Source organism: Neopelma chrysocephalum, unplaced genomic scaffold (genome assembly GCF_003984885.1).
Source record: "Neopelma chrysocephalum unplaced genomic scaffold, ASM398488v2 Primary Assembly neopelma1_283, whole genome shotgun sequence".
NCBI classification, from domain to species: Eukaryota; Metazoa; Chordata; class Aves; order Passeriformes; family Pipridae; genus Neopelma; species Neopelma chrysocephalum.
Window position 1 is genome coordinate 515,178 of NW_020897945.1, and position 18,803 is coordinate 533,980.

Here is an 18,803-nt window from a genome sequence, read left to right on the forward strand (position 1 = left end):
CGGGCCGCCGGTACCGGCCCCGGGGGGGACCCCGGCGGGGCGGCGCTGCCCCACAACCTCAGCCTGGAGGTGGTGGGGGGCGGCCCGGCAGCGAGGGACCCCGGCTCGCTGGCGCGGTGGCTGTGCGGGGCTCTGGCGGGACGCGGCGTGGCCGCCGTCCTGGCGCTGCCCCGCTCCCGCCGGGAGCTGCTCCAGCTCGACTTCCTCGCCGCCGCCCTCCAGGTCCCCTTCGTCAGCATCCTGGACACCCGCGGGCCGCTGCCCTTCCGAGCGCAGGTGAGACCCGCAGCGCCCGCCCCTCACCGGCACCGGCACCGGCACCGGCACCGGCACCGGCACCTGCCGGGTGCGCCGCGGCCGCCGGGACGCGGCTCCCGGTCCCCGCTCCCGTCCCTGCTCGCCGGCTCCGTCCTTGTCCCCATCCCGGCTCCGTCCGTCCTCCCGTCCTGATCCCCGTCTCGGCTCCATACCGGCTCTATCGCGCGGGTCCTCCTCCCGGCTCAGTCCTGCCTCCGATCCCGGTCCTGATGCCGGCTCCAATCCCAGCTCCAATTCCGAATCTATCCCAGCCCCTTATCCCTTCTGGATCCCGACTCCCCCCGGGCTCCCTCCTGGCTCTGTTCTCCCTCCATCTTGTCTCCCACCCCGGCCCCATCCCACCCCCATTCCCACCTCCATCCTGGCTCTACCCCAGCTTCATCCCGGGCCCCATCCTGGCTCTATCTGGCTCCCATCGCTGCTCTATCCCAGCCCCTTCTTGGCCCCCATTCCAGCCCTATCCTGGCTCTATCCCAGCTCCCATCTCAGCTCCTTCCTGTCCCTCTGCCAGGCTCTATCCCAGCCCCAATTCCAGCTCCCCCTCCAAGGCAAATTCCCTGGTTCCTCTGGAAGCCCCTCATCCCTCAGCCCCAGTCCCAGCCCCGGTTGGGTTCCAGAAAGACTCTGGGACATGTTCTGGCACTGGATTCCAGACAAGGAGTGGGCAGGGGGTGGGCAGGGAGCACGGGATGACCTCGGGGTGGGAGGGTCCGTGCTTGGTGCTGCCTCTGGGCACTTCCTGTGAGCAGGGGCACGGCCACGACCCCTGTGTGTCGGCAGAGCCCCTTCCACTTCCACATGGACCGGCAGAGCTCACTGGTGACTCTGGTGGACGTGCTGGTGAGCGTCCTGCAGGCCAGTGACTGGCAGGAGACCAGCCTGGTGCTTTGCCACCCCTGGGACGTCGCCGGCTTCCTCAACCTCTGGGCCCAACGCTCCCAGCTCTTCCTGCGCACCGTCCTGGACCTGGGCTACCTGGATGAGCCCAGGGCCACCCGCTACCTGCAGCAGCACAGGGAGCACGTCAGGACCCTCTCCAGCCCAGTGCTGGTGCTGGGCTGCGACCTGCCCCGTGCTCGGCTCGTCTTCCAGGCAGCCGAGGAGTCGGGGCTGCCACCACAGGAATTCCACTGGATGCTGGGCTCCCCGCTCGGCGCCAACGAGCTGCAGACCGAGGGGCTGCCCCCGGGGCTGCTGGCCTTCGGTGAGGTCAACCGGCCGCCGCTGGAGCTCTTTGTTCAGGACGCGGTGGGAGTGGTGTCCCGGGCCATCGCCCGCGCCGCCCGCGGCCGCCCCGAGCCCGCGCTGCTGCAGACCACGAGCAACTGCAGCGAGAGGCACCGGCCGGTTGGCGAGTCCCCGGGGCTGCTCCTTGCCAGGTAAGGGGGGTACTGGGGGTGCCCCCTTTCCCCTGTCCCGGCTCTTTGGTATTGGGGTGCATTGAGGGGGGGGCTGTGCCCCACCCCTGGGATGGGGCGAGGGCGGAGCTGGGTGACCACTGGGCTCAGTGCAGGGCACTGCCCGGTGCTGTCCCCAGCGTGTGCAGCGGCCGCCGTGGGGCTCAGCCCACCCCGGGACACGGTTTGTGCTGCACAGGGGGGGACGTGTCACTTCAGATCTCCCTAATGCTGCCCGAGCACCGTGGCTCTATAAATATTAATAACACTTGGCCCTGGCAGCACAGCGAGCTGCGGGGCAGCACAGCGGGGCCGGATCCTGCCGTTCCTCCCTGACCTTGTCCCTGTCCAAGTTGGGCACATCCTGCTCCCAGTCCCCGTCCCTGTCCCTTGGTCCCAGCTGACCTGGGACGCTGGAGCTGTGACACCCTCCCCTCGGCAGGTTCCTGGCCAACACGTCCTTCCGTGGTCAGACGGGGCTGGTGCGTGTGGAGAAGGCGGCGCTGGTGCGGCCGGAGCAGCAGTTCCATGTCTGGAGCCTGCGTCGGGACTCTCGGGGGGACCCCACCTGGGTCACGGTGGGCACCTGGAGCCGTGGCAGGCTGGAGCTGGAGGAGGGCATGTGGCAGAGCCAGCGGCAGCACAAGAGCCCCGGCGAAGCGGCCGGGGGGGCCCGCGCGCGGCTGCGCGTGGTGACGCTGGTGGAGCACCCCTTCGTCTTCACCAGGGAGGTGGATGAGGAAGGGAACTGCCCGGCCGGGCAGCTCTGCCTGGACCCCGGCACCAACGACTCAGCCGTGCTGGACACCCTCTTTGAGGAGCTCGGCGCCGGCAATGGCTCAGTGCCGCGGGCGTACAAGAAGTGCTGCTACGGGTACTGCATCGACCTGCTGGAGAAGCTGGCCGAGGACATGGCCTTCGACTTCGAGCTCTACATCGTGGGCGACGGGAAATACGGGGCCTGGAAGAACGGGCGCTGGACGGGACTGGTGGGGGACCTGCTCAGTGGCACGGCCCACATGGCCGTCACCTCCTTCAGCATCAACTCGGCGCGGAGCAAAGTCATCGACTTCACCAGCCCCTTCTTCTCCACCAGCCTGGGCATCCTGGTGAGGACCAAGGACACGGCGTCGCCCATCGGAGCCTTCATGTGGCCCCTGCACTGGACCATGTGGGTGGGCGTCTTCGTGGCACTGCACATGACGGCACTTTTCCTCACCCTCTACGAGTGGAAGAGCCCCTATGGCATGACCCCCCACGGCCGCAACCGCATGAAGATCTTCTCCTACTCCTCAGCCCTCAACCTGTGCTACGCCATCCTCTTTGGGCGCACTGTCTCCAGCAAGACCCCAAAGTGCTGCACCGGCCGCTTCCTCATGAACCTCTGGGCCATCTTCTGCCTCCTGGTGCTCTCCAGCTACACGGCCAACCTGGCGGCCGTCATGGTGGGGGACAAGACCTTCGAGGAGCTCTCAGGCATCCACGACCCAAAGGTGGGTGAGTGTCTGGCTGCTTCAGATGGGCTGAGACAGGGCTGAGGTCCAGGGAAGGTAGGCAGGAAAGTCCTGTCCTTCCTTCCGCACCTTCCCTGCTGGAATGAATGTGAAAGTTCTCTCTGGCCTCAGTGCTGCAGTGTGGCCCCTTCCAAGACTGGGGGGGGGGATCTTTGTGACCCCCAGAAAGCTCTGTGGCCCCCCTACCCTGGTGTTTAATCCTGGCCTCAGCTCCAGGGCAAGGGGGACTAGGCTGGGTTTGTCCTGAGGCTGTCTGGGGGGGGGGGCTCTTTGCCAGACACCCCCTAAAAGCTGCTGCACCTCCATGGGCTGCCCAGATCCCCCTACCTGGGGCCCAGGGCTGGGGACACGTCCCCGGGCCAGGGGTGCTGATGCTCTGGTGCCTCCTTCCAGCTGCATCACCCCTCGCAGGGCTTCCGCTTCGGCACGGTGTGGGAGAGCAGTGCCGAGGAGTACATCAAGAAGAGCTTCCCTGAGATGCACGAGTACATGCGGCGCTACAGCGTCCCCACCACCCCCGACGGCGTCACCATGCTCAAGTGAGGAGCAGGAAGGGCATGGGGGGCTCCATCCCACCTTTTACTCCTCCCAGGACAGTTTTGCACCCTCCCTGCAGCCTGTGCACACACCTCCCCCCCACACAGGAGCACTCCCACCCCTGGGAGGGGTGTCAGGTTGGGGGGATGCTGGGAAAGGGGGAGCAGCCCCTCCCTGAGCTTCCCTCCGTGCTGGTGCAGGACAGAGCCCCCGAAACTCAACGCCTTCATCATGGACAAATCCCTGCTGGACTACGAGGTCTCCATCGACTCCGACTGCAAACTGCTCACCGTGGGCAAACCCTTCGCCATCGAAGGTTTGGGGGGGTGGGGTGGGGAGGGGTCCTGCATGTGTGCATGTGTGTGCATGTGTGTACACACATGTGCTCCAGCTGTGGTCACGCCCTGCCATGACCAGGCAGGGTGGGGAGGTGCCCCCTCCATGGTGGGCGCTGGGGGCTGTACCCCCTGTCCCAGCGCTGCCTCTCTCTCCCCCCTCACCGGGGCCAGGCTACGGCATCGGCCTCCCCCAGAACTCGCCGCTGACCTCCAACATCTCCGAGTTCATCAGCCGCTACAAGTCCTCGGGGTTCATCGACCTCCTGCACGACAAGTGGTACAAGATGGTGCCCTGCGGGAAGCGCGTCTTCGCTGTCACCGAGGTTTGGCGGCCGGCCCTTGGCCGGGGGGGCTCTGGGGTCTGACACCCCCCCAGCCCAGCCCACACCCCCTGCTCCCTGCAGACCCTGCAGATGGGCATCTACCACTTCTCGGGGCTGTTCGTGCTGCTGTGCATCGGGCTCAGTGGGTCTCTGCTCACCTCGCTGGGCGAGCACGTCTTCTACCGCCTGGTCCTGCCCCGCATCCGGCGCAAGAAGAAATTCAACTACTGGCTGCACACGAGCCAGGTGGGGCCAGCGGGAAGGGGCTCACCCAGCGCCCCAAAGACCCCTGGCCCCGTGTCACTGCTCCCTCTTAACTTACACCACCTCTGCCCTCCTCCAGCCCCAGACCATCAACTCCCAGATAACCCCTGGACCATCACCCTCAGTTAACCCCAAAACCATCACCCCACACCTCACTCTTCCCTTGCTCTCCACAGAAAATCCATCGGGCTCTGAACATGGGCACGGAGGAGCGGAAGAGCCAGCAGCTGAATTTGGAGCAGAGGTACAGCCAGGGCTGAGAGCCTGCCCACTCTTCTCCTCCTCCCTATGGACACCCACCATCCCGGGGGGCCGCAGAGGGACCAGATCCCAGCTCAGCCCTCTCTGCCTCCCCACGCAGGGGTGAGCCCCAGCCCAGGCCGGCACCGGCAGCAGCACAGCCCTGGAGCACCCTGCGGAAGGAGGCCCGGCGGGTGCGATTCCAGCTGGACAAAGCCCCCCCCGAGGGCGAGGGGTCCTCACAGCAGCCCGGGAACGGGCGGGCGCCGCAGCCCCCGGACAGGGCAGCCAGTGAGAGCGAGCTCCGGGAGCTGGAGGAGAAGATCCAGGAGATGCGGGAGCAGCTGCGCGCGGCGCTGCTGAGGAAGAGCGAGCTGGTGGCCGTGCTGGGCACAGCCAAGGGTGGCCGGGCACTGCCCGCCCTGCTGGCCCCCAAGGAACCCCGGGAGGAGAGGTGAGGCGGGGGCAGGGACCCCCCAAAGCATCCCAGGGTGGGATGGGGCAGGGCAGGGCACCCACTCCTCCAGCTCAGAGCAGGAGTGGAGGGGAGGGATGGAAGGAAAAAGGGAGGGGGGATGTCCTGGGGCTGCCCAACCTCTGGGGCCCTTCATATCTTCCTTTCCTGCTTCCTGCTGGCAGTGGGGGTTTGAAGGGCACGGAGTTCTTTTTAGGGGAGTTGGGGTGAGAGGCCCCTGCAGCACCCAGACAAAGCTCAGCCCCACAGCCCCACTCTGCTTTTACACCACGTAAATAAAGATGACCAAGATGAAGTCTGCTTTTCCTCTTCCAGCTGCATCCTGAATGCAGCCAAGCCTGGCCCGAGAGTAACCCTTTCCCCTCCCTCCTCCGCAGGCCCAGCTCAGCCCCACCACAGGACGGCAGCGATTAGGAGGAGGAAGAGGAAGGTCCCACAGAGAGGGGGCAGCAGGACAGGCCGGGAGCGAAACCTCCCTCTGGAGAGAAAGCTCCAGGGCAGCAAAGCCGGGCTGACCCTAGAGCCACCGCAAAGCAGAGCCGGAGCCTCCCTCGGGCAGAGGGTGAGGGATGGAGGTGCCACAGAGGGAGCAGGACAGACTGTGCCTCGGTGCTCCCCTCCCTCCCCAGGACATGGAATAACTCCCCATCCCTGTGGGCGGCTGTGGAAGGACTCAGAGCCCGCAGCCCTTCCCCAGGACCGCTGAGCACGGTGGGGACGGGGCTGCTGTTCGGCCCCCAGCACTGCCACCACCCCTCTGCCCGGCCAGGGGACACGGATGTGACACCCCAGGACAGGGGGGCTCCCCCAGGATCACCTCGCTGCACCTCCTCCCCCAGGACCCCACACATCACGTTCCAGCGGGAGCCCAGGACACGGGACAGGACGTGGGGCAGAGCTGCAGGAGCTGTTAGAGATAATATTTATTATTATATACAAACACATTTTGTACATTAATTAAATAGAATGAACTCTACTTTTCATTCATCAAATCATTTGGTTTGGTGTCCCCCCTTCCCCTCCCACCCACCCACTCCTCTGAAAAGCCTACAGTCATTCCTGGCGCTCCAGAGGCTGGGGTCAGTTGGCCATGAGGTCCCTTCCCAGCAGTGCTGGCAGAGCAGGATTGGACCTGCTGGTCACAGCAGGGTCCCCCCAGCTCCGGTGCAGCACCAGGGCTGCTCCAGGCAGAAGGGAAAAACAAAGTGGGGGCACCCAGGTGGGAAAAGCAGAGGGGTGAACAGGGGGCTCCGAGCCCCCTGTGCTGACAAGGAAACATTGAAAAACACCGAGCCCTCCGAGGGAGACAGAAGATGCTGCTTTGCCATAGGGAGACAGCCCTGAATTTGGGGACACCTGTACAGGGACCCAGCTGTCCCCAAGAGACAAGTGCCCACGTCCTGCCCTGTCCCACCATGGACAGAGCTTCATCCTGCCTCGCCCTGCTCCACCCCGTGCACAAACCCTCCTTCCAGCACATCCTGCTGGCTCCGACCCCTCCACAGAGGTCTCGATGCAGCCCCCCAGCTCAGCTCCATGGCACAGGGGTTGGGACCTGCCAGCCTCACCTCCACTGCAGGGAAACAGGGGAAAATCAGCTGAAATGTCTTGGCTTTAGTGTTTTGGTTCTTTGCTAAACCAGCTCATGCAAGAGTCCAGGGGTGAGAAGCTGCTCTCTCGTCTGGGGTGGGGCTGATCCTAAATGCAGATGTGGTCCACGGGAGGGACAAGGCACTGGAAAGCAGCTGCCTCACCCAGAGCAGAGCTGTGCAGGACAGAGCTGTGCAGGACAGAGCTGCTGCTCTCGCCCCACACCTCTCCACAGACACCCACACTGCAGCATGGCTCCCTCCAGGCATCACTCATGGCTCCTGAGATGGCAGCTCCCCCCTGGACACGGCACCTTCCACACCCCACCCCACCCACTGAGGGAAATTCAAGGGCAGAAAAAAAGGAACTGAATTGCAGCTTCTGCTTTGGTTGTTGCCCAGCCGTGCGCAGACCTCACACCCACGGAAGGTCTCAGCTGCTCCTCCCCTCAGGAGCAGGAAAGGTGACCAGGGTTCTCCTCTCTGTGGCTCTCCCATGGGGGCTGGACACGCTCTGCCTGCTCTATCAGCTCCTACTCTCACCACAGAGCTGCCACGTGCTGTGGCCTGTCTCAGGTCAGCTCCCACCCAAGAGCTGGGATCCGCACCTGGACTGCAAACACGGCTGCAGGGGTGAAGCCCAGGGTTGGGGGGCAAGGAAAAGCTGGGGCACAAGCTGGCATGGGGCAGGAGCAGGCAGCTGGCTCACATGTGGCCTCGGAGGAGCCCTGGAGCTGTGTGGGCCAGGGGACCAAACACCCCAACCTTCCTGCAGCCCCTTGTGCCTTTCCCAGGGAAGGGAGGTCACCACAGCCCTGCTCTGCCCCCGCTGCTCCGGCTCCGCTCAGAGGGATCCATGGGTTAAGGATGATGGTGAAGTGAGAAATAGTAACAAACGAAATCCAAATGCCTTCCCAGCAGTCCAGAGCGAGGGAACGGGGCTCAGGACAGGTTCCTGGAGCCTGGCTCTGAGCTGGGCGTTCTCTCCGCTGGTGCTGGGCAGGGGCTGCTCTCCCCCCGGTCCTCCAAACCTCTGTCCTGGTCATTGTCCCCCCCCGAGGCTGGAGGGGGCTCTGCCACGCTGCTGCTGCTGCTGCTGCCCACGCAGTTCTTGCCACCGGGTTTTGCTCGGCTGTCTGAGCCCTCGAGAGCCTCAGTCTGCTTGGGAAGGGAGGGGCTGAGGACAGGGGCCCCCCCTTCCTGCAGCGGGACGAGGGGCGCAGCCCCCGCAGTGGAGGGAGCATCTGCTGCGGCCACCACGGCCGTCGAGGTGACCTCGATGGTGATGGAGCCCATGGCCGTCTCCGGGCGGTCACTGCTGACCCTGATGCGGGCGACCAAACCCGAGGCCGTGGCCGCCTCCTGAGGGGTCCCGTTGGCCACGGCTTCGTGCACCACGGTGGGCTCCAGGAGGGTCGTGCTCAGGTCGGACAGGAACGAGGCCTCTGTCACGATGGCAGCTGTCTCGGCCACCCAGTTCAGGTCGCTGCCCACGGCGGCGGCGGCGGCGATGACGCTGGAGGCCTCGCCGGGGGTCAGGGCGGCCGGGCCGCCGCCCTCCCCGGGGGGCCCGGGGGCCAGGGGGGCTCGGCGACCCCCCGCCTCGACGGGGGCGGCCGTGGTGTTGTTGTTGAGGTTGTCCTGCAGCGTGGTCTGGGTGCCCTGCCCGACCTGCTGGTTCTGCAGCAGCATCTCCTGGATCCGGATCTGCTGCAGGATAGCTGGCAGCTCGTAGTGGTGGAAGAAGTAAATCATTGAGTGCTGGAGGAAGAGAGGGAAAGGAGTCACCCCTGGGCCTGGGCCACAAGCTACCACATCCCAAGAAAACTGCACTTCTCTTGGAGAATCCAGCTGCTCTGACAGCCAGCAGGTTAGCACAAAGTTTGGACTTTTGACTGCTGCAAGCTGCTTTCTAGTTTCTCTCTGAAGACAGGCAACAGAGTACAACCCCTCTTCCCTTTTAAGGGCTGGGAAAAGAAGGATAATGGCATTCCTCTGTGTTCCATTCCCTGCCCCCATCCTGCAGCAGGTCAACAGCCAGAGACACCCAACAGGTTTAACTGATCCAGGATATTGGAGACATCACCTTGGAGCTGGTCCTGCCAGCATCCTCACTGCATGGACCTGAGCAGCTCCTCTGCATGACAGACCCTAATCAGGATTTATTGCAGAAGGACAGGACAGAAAGCCTTCCCTGAACCTGTGTGGCATCAGGTTATTGTCATGCCTGTGACTGGACTGCAGCCAGTGACTCAAAGGTTACCCTGTTCCACAGTTGCCTTCTGCTGTTCCATTTCCAAACCAGGCTTAGTTCCATCTCTTACAGAAAGAAGGATCCCTACTCCAACCCAGCTTGAGAGGAAGTCTGGCAAAGCCCCCCCAGGTGCAGCAGCTGTGCAGGGACTCACCTGGATGAAGAGCCAGGAGGTGACCAGTGCCAGGCTGCTGTACTGCCCGTTGAAGCGGTAGTGGTAGGCGTAGAAGGCAAAGTGGTACAGATAGAAAAACCTAGATAGGAGGACAAGAAAATTCAGGAAAAATATGAGCTCTCTTCTACTGCCAAGCCCAGCCTGAGCCGGGGCACTTGGTCTGGGGCAGTGCAGGCTCGTTAACAGGTAATCAGAGTTGCCTGGCTACGAATGGCGCAAAACAAGAGGCAGGAAAAGGTCGAGGTGATTCTGAGATCCAGGCACAAATCCAAAGTGGAGCAATTGCACTTTGGACCCTGTGCCATGTGGGGCAGCTCCCAAGGAGCCACACAGACACCCTCAGGAGTGGAGGCCGTCATGCCTGGAGGGGCTGGGAAGGCCCTGGAGCAGCTGGAGAAGGACAGGGAGAGGGAATGAGAGACCTCACCTGAGCCAGTGCCTCTTGCTGGTGTTGGTGTGGCAGCAGATTGCGTCGTACTGGTCCGCCAGCCACACGATGAGGATGATGTAGAAGGCGGTCGTGGTGTCATTGAAGAACTCGGACATTATGGCCTCCATACCTGCAGGTAGAGGGGACATCAGCACACGGCAGGCACGGGTAGGGGCCCTCTGCCACCTCAGGGCCAGGCTGTGACTGCACCTGCCCAGGGCAGGTAACTGGGCTCTGGTTACGGCAGCAGCCGAGGCCGAGCGTGTTCCACCGCTGACCACGGCCCCGGCAGGGCTCAGCTGCCTCCCCCAGCACACATTTCAGGGGGTTTGTTGCTTTTTAAATTCAAACTGTGCAAATGCAATCTGGCTACAGAATGTAAGTCTGCAATGAGCTCCAGGGACGGACAAAGCTTGGGATTCTGGGATTTCCCAATGAACTGCTGCTTTTCCAGGGGACCCAGAAGGACAATGGAGCTCACTGTGCCATCAAATTCCAGAGCCTTCTGCCTTGTGATGAGCAGCCCCGCTAACCACCTGCCGCGGCCGGCCCGGAACAGGGAATTAGACTTCCCACAGATCCCAGAGGGATGTGCTGCAGACACAAGCAGTGAGGCAAGTCCTTACCAACCAGAGCCAGGATGACAGTGAGGAGCGGAGCCGCAGGGAACGCAATGGTCATGTTCATCTCCAGCATCTGTAACAGGTCAACTGCAAGAGAGAAAACACACTGTGGCACAAAGAGGATGTGGGGCCAAGGAACTCTCCACCCCACGGTACTGCCCACTCAGTGCAGCCAAGCCCATCATCCCAAATCCTCTGTGCCCAACACTTGTCAGGAGACAGAACAGCTCTGGCGGTGACAGGGTGCAGGGGGATGGATTCCCCGTGCAGCTAAAAGTAGGACCCTTCTAAACAACAAAAATCAAGGTTGGAACAAGACGATCCTCAAGGTCCTTCCAACCCAAACCTCCATGACACGCTGTGCTGGAGCAGGCACAGTGCCCAGCACAACCCAAACCCCTCAGCCAGTCCTTACCAATGAAGACAAAGATCTGATGGTGTGAGTAGCGCAACAGCATCGAGACAGACAGAGTCTGAAAGAGGAGAGAGAAGGGGAGGCAGGTTAGAGCCCCACGGGTGTGGGGAGTCGCTGGAATCGCACTGCGGCAGAGGCCCGGGCGAGCCTGGGCTTGCACATCCCACATTCGTTAGCTGGAGCCGTGCAGAGCAATTTGCCAAAGAGTAATTAGGGCTCTACAAACGGCAATTAATCTCTGTGCTGCTGCAGGGGAACAGACAGTGAGGGATTTGTTTGTAAAGGGACCGATCCTGAATATTTGAGCGGGGGCCAAGCCAACCCACAGAGCTGGGAGCAGGGATTCTCCCGTCCTCCATCCCGCTCCTGCCGCAGCTCCCAGCACCTCTCTGCACTTGGTTCCTCCTCACTGCCCACAGTGTGATTGTGCAGAGCTGCCTCAGTGGGTGGGACAGCCAGACACAAGGGGAGAGTCCCACAGCCACCCAAGACTACAAACACAGCAGAGTTATCGTTCAGGATCTTGTCAGATGTGTATCTTGAGATGGCCTCATCTCACACATCATCTCTTGGTTTATCTTGATCACTCCTGGCAAATCAGTCTGGCCTGTTCTTAAAAGTCTCAGAGGACAAACGCCTGCACCTCATGCTGACAGCCTGAGTGTTTTAAGGACACTTGGAACAAAAGTCCCAGAGCAGGGCTTCATCCTCCACCAACTACACTTTAAAAGCAGGTGAGAGCTCAGGTCTGTGCTGTTACACCACCCACATGCTGCCCAGCCCTGGCGGAGTCCAGGCACTGCCCAGCTCCAGCTGACTTACGAAGATGACCATGATGACAAAGGCTGCCAGGTAGGACGTCCTGGCCATCCACATGCTGACGAAGCGATAGTGCTCCCCAGACACCACATTGCGAAGGAAACCTGGAGAAAAGGCACAAACACAAGCTCAGTACGATTAACACACAGGCTAAGGACCAACCGCCACTGCCTGCTAAAGAAACGGGATTTGGAGCAAATCCTCAGGGCAGCACTCATTGTCATGCAGGGCAGTGAGGAGGGAGGAAATCAGGTTTCCAGACACCTCTCCCCTCCTGCCTCTCTCATTTTGTCCTTGACAATAACACAGGGAGCTGCTCCCTGCGTTACAGATTAATCAATAGTCAGAAGATGATATTCAGGCATGCACAGAACAAACGCCCACCGCTCCGCGCAGCCGCTCTCACTCCTCCAGGCCTTACCTTTGTTTTCCTCGTTTTCAGCTAAAGCTTTGACACTTGACATCAGGATGTCATCATAGCCCAGGAACTCGTCCAGCAGCAGGCGGCTGAACCTGTCCCCAAAGCACTGATCCCTCGTAGGGTCTGGGGAGAACACAAAAACCTGCTCAGACTGTTCACACCTGCAGCCCCAGAGGCACGAAGGGAGCACACGTCCCATCATCCCGAGGGACACGTGTGCCAGCAGAGCTGGGCCCCAGCCAGCACGTGGGCCTGGGGCAGTAAAACCAAACAGGGCAGGTCTGGGAGGGAAGATGTCACCCCTGACAGATCCAGCCACACTGTCAAAGTGCTAATGGGCCTTCAGGAATGTCAGGGCTGGCACAGACACAAACGGAATTTGGCTCACCCTGTCTGCCCATTACTGCACAGGAGAATCACCTAAACCCCCATCCAGTTGTGCTTCAGCCTGACTGGGAGGAAGTAACAAGGTTCAGTCTGATCACAGCACTAACAGTGCACAAGAAGGTCTGAGACTGTATTCCTGACTTGGACAGGTTTTAACAGAGCAAATGCCAGGACAAGAGAGTGTTTTTCCAGGGAAACGATCTCCCGGTGCTCCCAGGGGCACAGAAGCACGTTGAGTGTGACACAGACCTGTGAGCACTGTCCCCAACACCTGCACAGCTGCCCTCACCATTGGGCTCTAACCCTGCACTGCTGCTGCTCCCACTGAGCCCAGAGCTTCAGTGCCTTCAGCCAGGGAGAGGGCTCTTCCCTTCTCCACGGGGAAAAAACTGTGCTGGGCACAACACCAGGGCTCACTGAACCAGGCTCCACCATTTCAGAGTGCTCCTCCTGGAAAGCTGTGACCTACTAAAGGCAGACGGGCTGCACACAGCAGCTCTCCTGCGTGGGAAGCGAGTGCCATCGGCTTCGTAAAGAGTTCCCAGAGACGGCGTCGAGGTCTCTGCAGAGCAGGTCCCCACCCCTGCACCCCCCTGCCCCTGCCCAGGCTGTCCCCCCACTCACCCAGGGTCACCACCATGACTGGGATGCTGAGGCGCTGCCGGGTGCTCTGGGACAGGCGCAGGAAGCCGTATTCCAGCGAGTACTCCACGATGTACTCCTCCTGCGGCCACACTGCGGGAGGGACGGGAGGGACACGGGGGGGCTCAGCACCCGGGGCTGCAAACAACCACCACGGAGAAACAGCCCCTCCAGGTTTGTTCCCTCCCTCCCATCACATTCTTGAAGAGGGAACCAGCTGCAAACGTGGGCTCCAGGCTTCCCTCAACCAGTTAAACATAAATCAGTTCAAACTCTTCGGAATTGCAGCCCATTCCCCTGACCTTAGTCCTTAATGGGAGGTTTCTGGGAAAGCTTCAGGGCAGCACTTCCAAGCTCTGCCCAGAACCTTCCCACATCTGTGCCTGGCAAGCCCAGAACCACTTGTTCTTGCTCTTTTCAATTTCTGCTTCCCATGTTGTTTGGGAAACAGCAGGGAAATCCACTTTACACCTGCTGAACACCGAGTAAATGCTCCACAGGCAAGAGCCCTGCACTTCCTGGGGGACTGAGGTCACTGCTGCAATTACACATCAGAACAGAAGGCAGCAGCAATTACAGCTCTCCCAAAAACCGGTGGTGCCTGAAGTTTCCCTGGTTTGTTGGTTTTTTTTTTCCCAAGAAAGGTTCCAAACAGATGCTTTTTGCTACATCATCTCTGAAAGGACAAAACCTCCCGCTAAGCTGGAGCCAAGCAATTTAATCCCTGCTCTTTCAGACTGTCAGAGTGTATCTCCAGGAGGGGGGAGGCAGCTGTCAGGCAGCTCCCAGCACCACAGTGACAATTAAAGGGACACAAGAACTTAACGGAGACACACCTGACACAGCACTGACAGAGATGCAGCCCCTGATCCCCTTCTCAGGCAGCAAACACAGGCTGGGCTGTCGGTTTTGTCTTTTGTTTCCATTATAAACAGTTTTAAGCTCAAAAGGAAGTCAAGGGTTTAAATATCAACAATTACTTCCTTTGTCTCATAAAATATTTTTCCATGGCAAAAACACTTGGACTAAACAGCAAATTTTGTTCACTTAGAGCACAGGAAACCTGGCAAAAAACAATAAACCCAGGTATTTGGGACCAATTTGAAGAGATGAATTTTGTAACTCATCTGGGAAACAGCCTGATTCTCTCCCTCCCCTCTTCTGGATCATTTCCAGCCACGCATTCAGCAAACCAAGAGTCACCCCACCAGTGCCACAGCTCTGCACAACGTGACTCTCCTCAGAACCTGGGCACCAGCAATAAAGGTCCTGCACCAAAAACATTTACTGCTCTCTGGTCTTAATGATCTTTAATTCAGGACTAATGAGCTCTGGATCAGCACCAAGCAAATCCACTCCAAGACCAAGGAACAGAGCAGTGTCTGGTCTCCCCTTCCTCCACAGACACAACCCCAGTATGTCTGCAGAGCAAAGAACTCCAGCCTTTCCAGGGACAACAGCGTGAGTGAAAGAGGTAATTTTTTTGCAAATTTTGTGGAAAAAGGCAAAGAATCCAATTCCACATCTCTATTTTAACATAAATATTCCTCAGTAGATTTCCTCCCTTAACCACTAGAGACACAAGTTTTCCACGCTGGAATTCCATTTTAAATAACACAAAGGCACTAAATCCCCCTCTGGAGTTCACGAGGCCTGAGCAGCTCGGGCCAGGCAGGAACAGGGCGGGACAAGGCCGGGCGACGTCCGCGCGGGATCGCAACCCACAGAACCCGCCCGGCGGCTTTGGGGATTCTTTAATTGGAGCAAATTGGCTGCTCCAAGTGCTGCTGCTGGCTCAGGACCCAGGACACAGCCCAAACCCTGCTCATGTGAGGAGGAGTGTCGCTGTCAGGGGATCCCTGCGGCTCACAGGGGACAGCGACCGGCTGGGAACAGGAGGGTTCAGGCTCACCTGAGATACCTGACACCAATCTCTGCAGGAATGCACTGCCAGACCAGGAGCCTTTGCTCACCTCTGCTTCATCTGAAGCCTCTGGGTCTGGCAACGTTTCTAGCCCAGCCTCCCCCAACCCCTGGCCTCCCCCTGACACCCCCAGCCCCGGGGCAGAGCTCGCCGTGGGTCTGCTGTTAGTGCTGACAGGACTAACCCCAGGGGAACACGTTGGGAAGACATTTAAGGTCACTGTGCGGGTGCCCCGAGGAGCCAGGATGGGACATGGGGGGAGGATGATGGGGGGGAGGAGGGAGGAGCACAGGTAGCAGTGAAGGTGTGATTACCTGCTCGGGCTAGCATCTCAAACTCGGACACAGTCTCCCGCAGAGGCTGCATACCTTTAGTGGCTGTGTCACTAAACGAGAACTCCTGGCTGTCGTTGTGGGGCAGCTCAGTGCTGCTCACCCGGGACGGCTTGAGGAACACCTTGGGCTCGATATCCAGCTCAAACTGTTGGAAAACCAGGGCAGGGAAAGTCACATCAGCAGGCTCTTCACCTCCCAGCTGCCACGTTCCCTCTGTCCCTGCAAGGCCTCCACCGCCACAGGGGTGGGAGAGGCCACCTTCTCAAGCCACTTTCTCACTTCCTGTGTTAAACCATCAGAAGCCAATATGGGAATTCAGGAGCAGCCAAGGAACCCACTGTACTTCCAGGAGACCGAGGGATCACACACTTACAACCAACCATTCCTCCCCAGCCCAACACCCAGGCCTCCCTCTCTGGCCCACCCAGGGAGCCCATCCCTAACCTTGATAGAGCTGTTTTCAAACATATCCACAGTCATTTCTTCCTCTTCCTCCTCCTCCTCCTCAGCCGCGGACTCCACCACCATTCCCGGGAACTTCTCTCCGCCGCAGAACTGCAGGAAGATGGGGGCCCGGCTGGAGTTGCGCTGGATCTCCACCCGCAGGATCCCGTCGCGGGGCCACTTGTCCCGCACGTGCTCCAGGCAGTTGATGGGCGAGCGGGAGAAGGCGATGTGGATGTAGGCCAGGATGAAGAGCACGAAGAGAGCCTGCAGGGCAGGAGACAAGGCACAGACCGTCAGCCCGGCCACGGCCTTCCCTGTTACCACCAGCTCTTCTTTGCCCATAAAACACCAAATCCACTTGTCCAAGTTTTTCTAGTAAGTGGACAAGAGCTTCAGTGCTTCCCTGCATCAACAAGGCAGGAGCCAGACCCTGGCAGTTTGAGCAAGGAACACACCAAAGGCAGCAGGAACCTCCTGCTCCTGTTCATGAGACCAGAGCTGCCCTCGACCCCTGTGCAGCTCAGGTACCCTGCTGGAAGCACAGGTCCTGCAACCAACACCTTCCCCAAACTGAACCACACACAGTACTAATGTGGAACGAGGCTACAAGGCACGCTGAAAGGAATGGAAATGCATCCATGGCTTCCAACCCTTCCCTCCTCAGCACAAAGAGTTTCCTGCTGAAGCCCAGAGAAGACTGCCCAGCCTTCCAAAAGCAAACCTCTCCCAAAGCCAACCCCTCTGAGGGCAGGACGACCCAAACCCATGGCAGACCTGTCGCTGCAAGGAACGGGCCCTGCCCCAGGGCGGCCAAAGGGCTCCCTGCCCTGCCTCAACCCCAGCAACAGCTATAAACCACAGCAAAGCACACTGGACTAATAAAACCCGTTCCCTAAAGCACAGGCAGTAACTGCGCACGACATCCAAAGTTCAGAGCTCCGAGCACGGCTGGCACAGAGAGCGGCACCGCTGAGCTCAGACCTCCCTCCCCACCCACCCCGAGCTGCTCCCTCCTCATCAGCCCAGCTGTCCTGACCTATTTGTGATGAACAAACAGGCTGGTAAACATCCCTCTGCAGAGCAGCTGCACAGGGGGATGTGAGGGAAGGTAAACCCGAGCCACCTCGCTGGCTGCAGGAGCTCTGGACAGGCTCTGCTTCCCTGTGCCCAGAGCAGAGCCGGGAGCAGGCTGGAGCAGGCTGGCCCCTGACCCTGCAGGGCTCTGGGAATGCTTTTCCTTCTCTAGGATGGCTGCAATCAGAGGCAGAAGCAGCATGAACAGCTCCCAGCTGCTCTGCCCAACAGCCACACCTCGAGCACCACCCCTGTCCCAGCCTGTCTGCTGGGATCCAGCCGGACAACTGGGACACAGAACAGGGATGTGAAAATCCATAACGTTTCTTGGGAGGGTAGAAAAAGTATCTGTGCAGTACGAGACAAGTTGTGCTAAACGTTTTCTTGCTGAATTGTAAAAACCCAGAGCAGGAGGGTGGCCTGGCATGCTGCTCTCCCCTTCTTACTCTCATTTCCCACCCTGGAAGCCACAGAGCAGGATTTAACCTACTGACAGCTCACCCCTGCACACACTGACAGGCAGGCCCCTCTGGGGGGCCCCAGCAGGCAGAAGGGTTCACCCCGGGGCAGAGCTGTGCTGCACTGGCACTGCTGAAAAAGCAGGGTTAGAACAGGGCTGTGCCTTAACTGCTTCCAGAAAAGACAAGACTCCGACAAAACTCCAACAATCCAGTGTGTCACATGTGCAATGCATCCAAAGTGTGATTTCCTGGAAACAGAAACCAAACCCTCTCCAGCTCAGAGCCCGGGACATGCCCCGCACCAGCCTGGGGGCCCAGCGAGCTGGCTCAGGGATTTCCTTTGGATTCGCGGACCCGGAACCAGAGCCCTGGAGTGTAGGAACCACCGGGACCACCACAGATCGTTGAACTCCTCATGTCTCCCACACAGGAGAAGCCCACGGGAGCTCTGGGGACGGCTTGGTGTGTGCCCGAACACAGGCCGTGACCTCCGGCAGAGCCACAACTTTTTGTTCCTAAGGCAATCCCTGCCCTCAGCCCGGCTGCGCCTGGCAGGAGGAGCTGCCCCTCACCTTGAGGAGGACGAAGAACTCGAAGACGCGGCGGAAGGAGGGCGGGAAGAGGCGCGCGTAGGTCACTGCCATCTTGAAGAACAGCGCGTGGAAGAGGCGGTCGCGCACGTTGATCAGGGGGTTCTGGTTGAGGTTGGGGTTGCGGACGCCCCGGTTGTTGCCGCCGGCGGCCCCGGTGTTGTTGGCCGGGTGGTGGTTGTTGGCGTTCGGCTGGTTCTCGGACATCCTGGCGGCGGGGGCGGGCCCGGAGCGGCCGCTGCTGCTCGGCGGGGCGCCTGGGCCCGGGTGGCCGCCGTCCCTGTCCCCGTTCCCCGGCCCCGGCCCGGCGCAGACGCCTCGGGGTGGCGATGGGTCAGGCCCGGCGAGTCAGGCCTGGGCGCTCAGCGGGGCCCGGGCGCTGTGGCGGCCCGAGCAGGCGCAGCGGGGACGCGGCTGCCGGGCCGGCCCCGGGCCATGGGAGTCGCTGGCGCGGCGGGGGGGATCGGGTCGGTTCCACCTCTCCCGTCCCGTCCCTCAGCGCTCCGCCGCCATCTTCCCCCGCCGGCAACGGCGGCCCCGCGCATGCGCGCGCGCGCCCGGGGCACGACGGGACGGTGGAGGACACGCGCCGGCCGCGCCACGCCCCCCACACGCAAATTAACCGCACTCCCGCCATGCTCCGCGCGAGGCCCTGTCGCTCCGCGCTCAAACCCGTCCTCAGAAAGGCAAAAAATAACCTGATAAAGCGGAAGAGTTAAAGTAAAAATCCGACGCGCATCGCTTGGGAGGGTGACCAGGTGGAGAAAGAGGGGGGAGTCCGAGGAGCTACTCGCCATGCCTGAAAAATCTT

The 18,803-nt window shown here is 60.7% G+C and overlaps 2 protein-coding genes across 3 annotated transcripts in view; one reads left to right on the forward strand and one right to left on the reverse strand.

Annotated features, from left to right (window-relative positions):
* The window catches only part of GRIN3B (glutamate ionotropic receptor NMDA type subunit 3B), a 6,409-nt gene extending 589 nt beyond the window's left edge, over positions 1 to 5,820 (forward strand). Inside the window, exons 2-11 of the mRNA XM_027704580.1 lie at positions 6 to 276; positions 1,099 to 1,697; positions 2,158 to 3,208; positions 3,623 to 3,768; positions 3,967 to 4,082; positions 4,276 to 4,427; positions 4,509 to 4,673; positions 4,868 to 4,935; positions 5,053 to 5,385; positions 5,784 to 5,820. Coding sequence (XP_027560381.1) covers positions 6 to 276; positions 1,099 to 1,697; positions 2,158 to 3,208; positions 3,623 to 3,768; positions 3,967 to 4,082; positions 4,276 to 4,427; positions 4,509 to 4,673; positions 4,868 to 4,935; positions 5,053 to 5,385; positions 5,784 to 5,820 — 2,938 coding nt within the window. The remainder of the gene's footprint in view (positions 1 to 5; positions 277 to 1,098; positions 1,698 to 2,157; positions 3,209 to 3,622; positions 3,769 to 3,966; positions 4,083 to 4,275; positions 4,428 to 4,508; positions 4,674 to 4,867; positions 4,936 to 5,052; positions 5,386 to 5,783) is intronic.
* Positions 5,821 to 6,311: 491 nt separating this feature from the next.
* Positions 6,312 to 18,542, reverse strand: TMEM259 (transmembrane protein 259). 2 transcript variants are annotated; one of them, XM_027704618.1, is made up of 11 exons: positions 17,975 to 18,542; positions 15,865 to 16,131; positions 15,454 to 15,565; positions 13,144 to 13,254; positions 12,133 to 12,255; positions 11,715 to 11,815; positions 10,893 to 10,950; positions 10,481 to 10,564; positions 9,852 to 9,984; positions 9,404 to 9,503; positions 6,312 to 8,756 (listed from the first exon to the last, which is right to left on the reverse strand). In XM_027704618.1, the coding sequence occupies exons 1-11, from the start codon at positions 18,197 to 18,199 to the stop codon at positions 7,938 to 7,940; spliced, it is 2,133 nt and encodes a 710-aa protein (XP_027560419.1). In that variant the 5' UTR covers positions 18,200 to 18,542; the 3' UTR covers positions 6,312 to 7,937. The 2 variants fall into 2 exon arrangements, with proteins under 2 accessions (XP_027560419.1, XP_027560418.1); XM_027704617.1 differs by having other exon boundaries at positions 15,400 to 15,565; positions 17,975 to 18,199.
* Between the last annotated feature and the right edge of the window lie 261 nt (positions 18,543 to 18,803).

What these genes read in the sequence shown, in the direction of transcription:
- TMEM259 (XM_027704617.1), bottom strand. Translation starts at nt 18,199, where the DNA reads ATGTCCGAGAACCAGCCGAACGCCAACAACCACCACCCGGCCAACAAC. An exon ending in TCAGATCTTTGTCTTCATTG is followed by an intron (nt 10,565 to 10,892) that starts GTAAGGACTGGC and finishes TCTCTCTTGCAG; the next exon opens with TTGACCTGTTACAGATGCTG. An exon ending in CCTCCTGGCTCTTCATCCAG is followed by an intron (nt 8,757 to 9,403) that starts GTGAGTCCCTGC and finishes CTCTTCCTCCAG; the next exon opens with CACTCAATGATTTACTTCTT.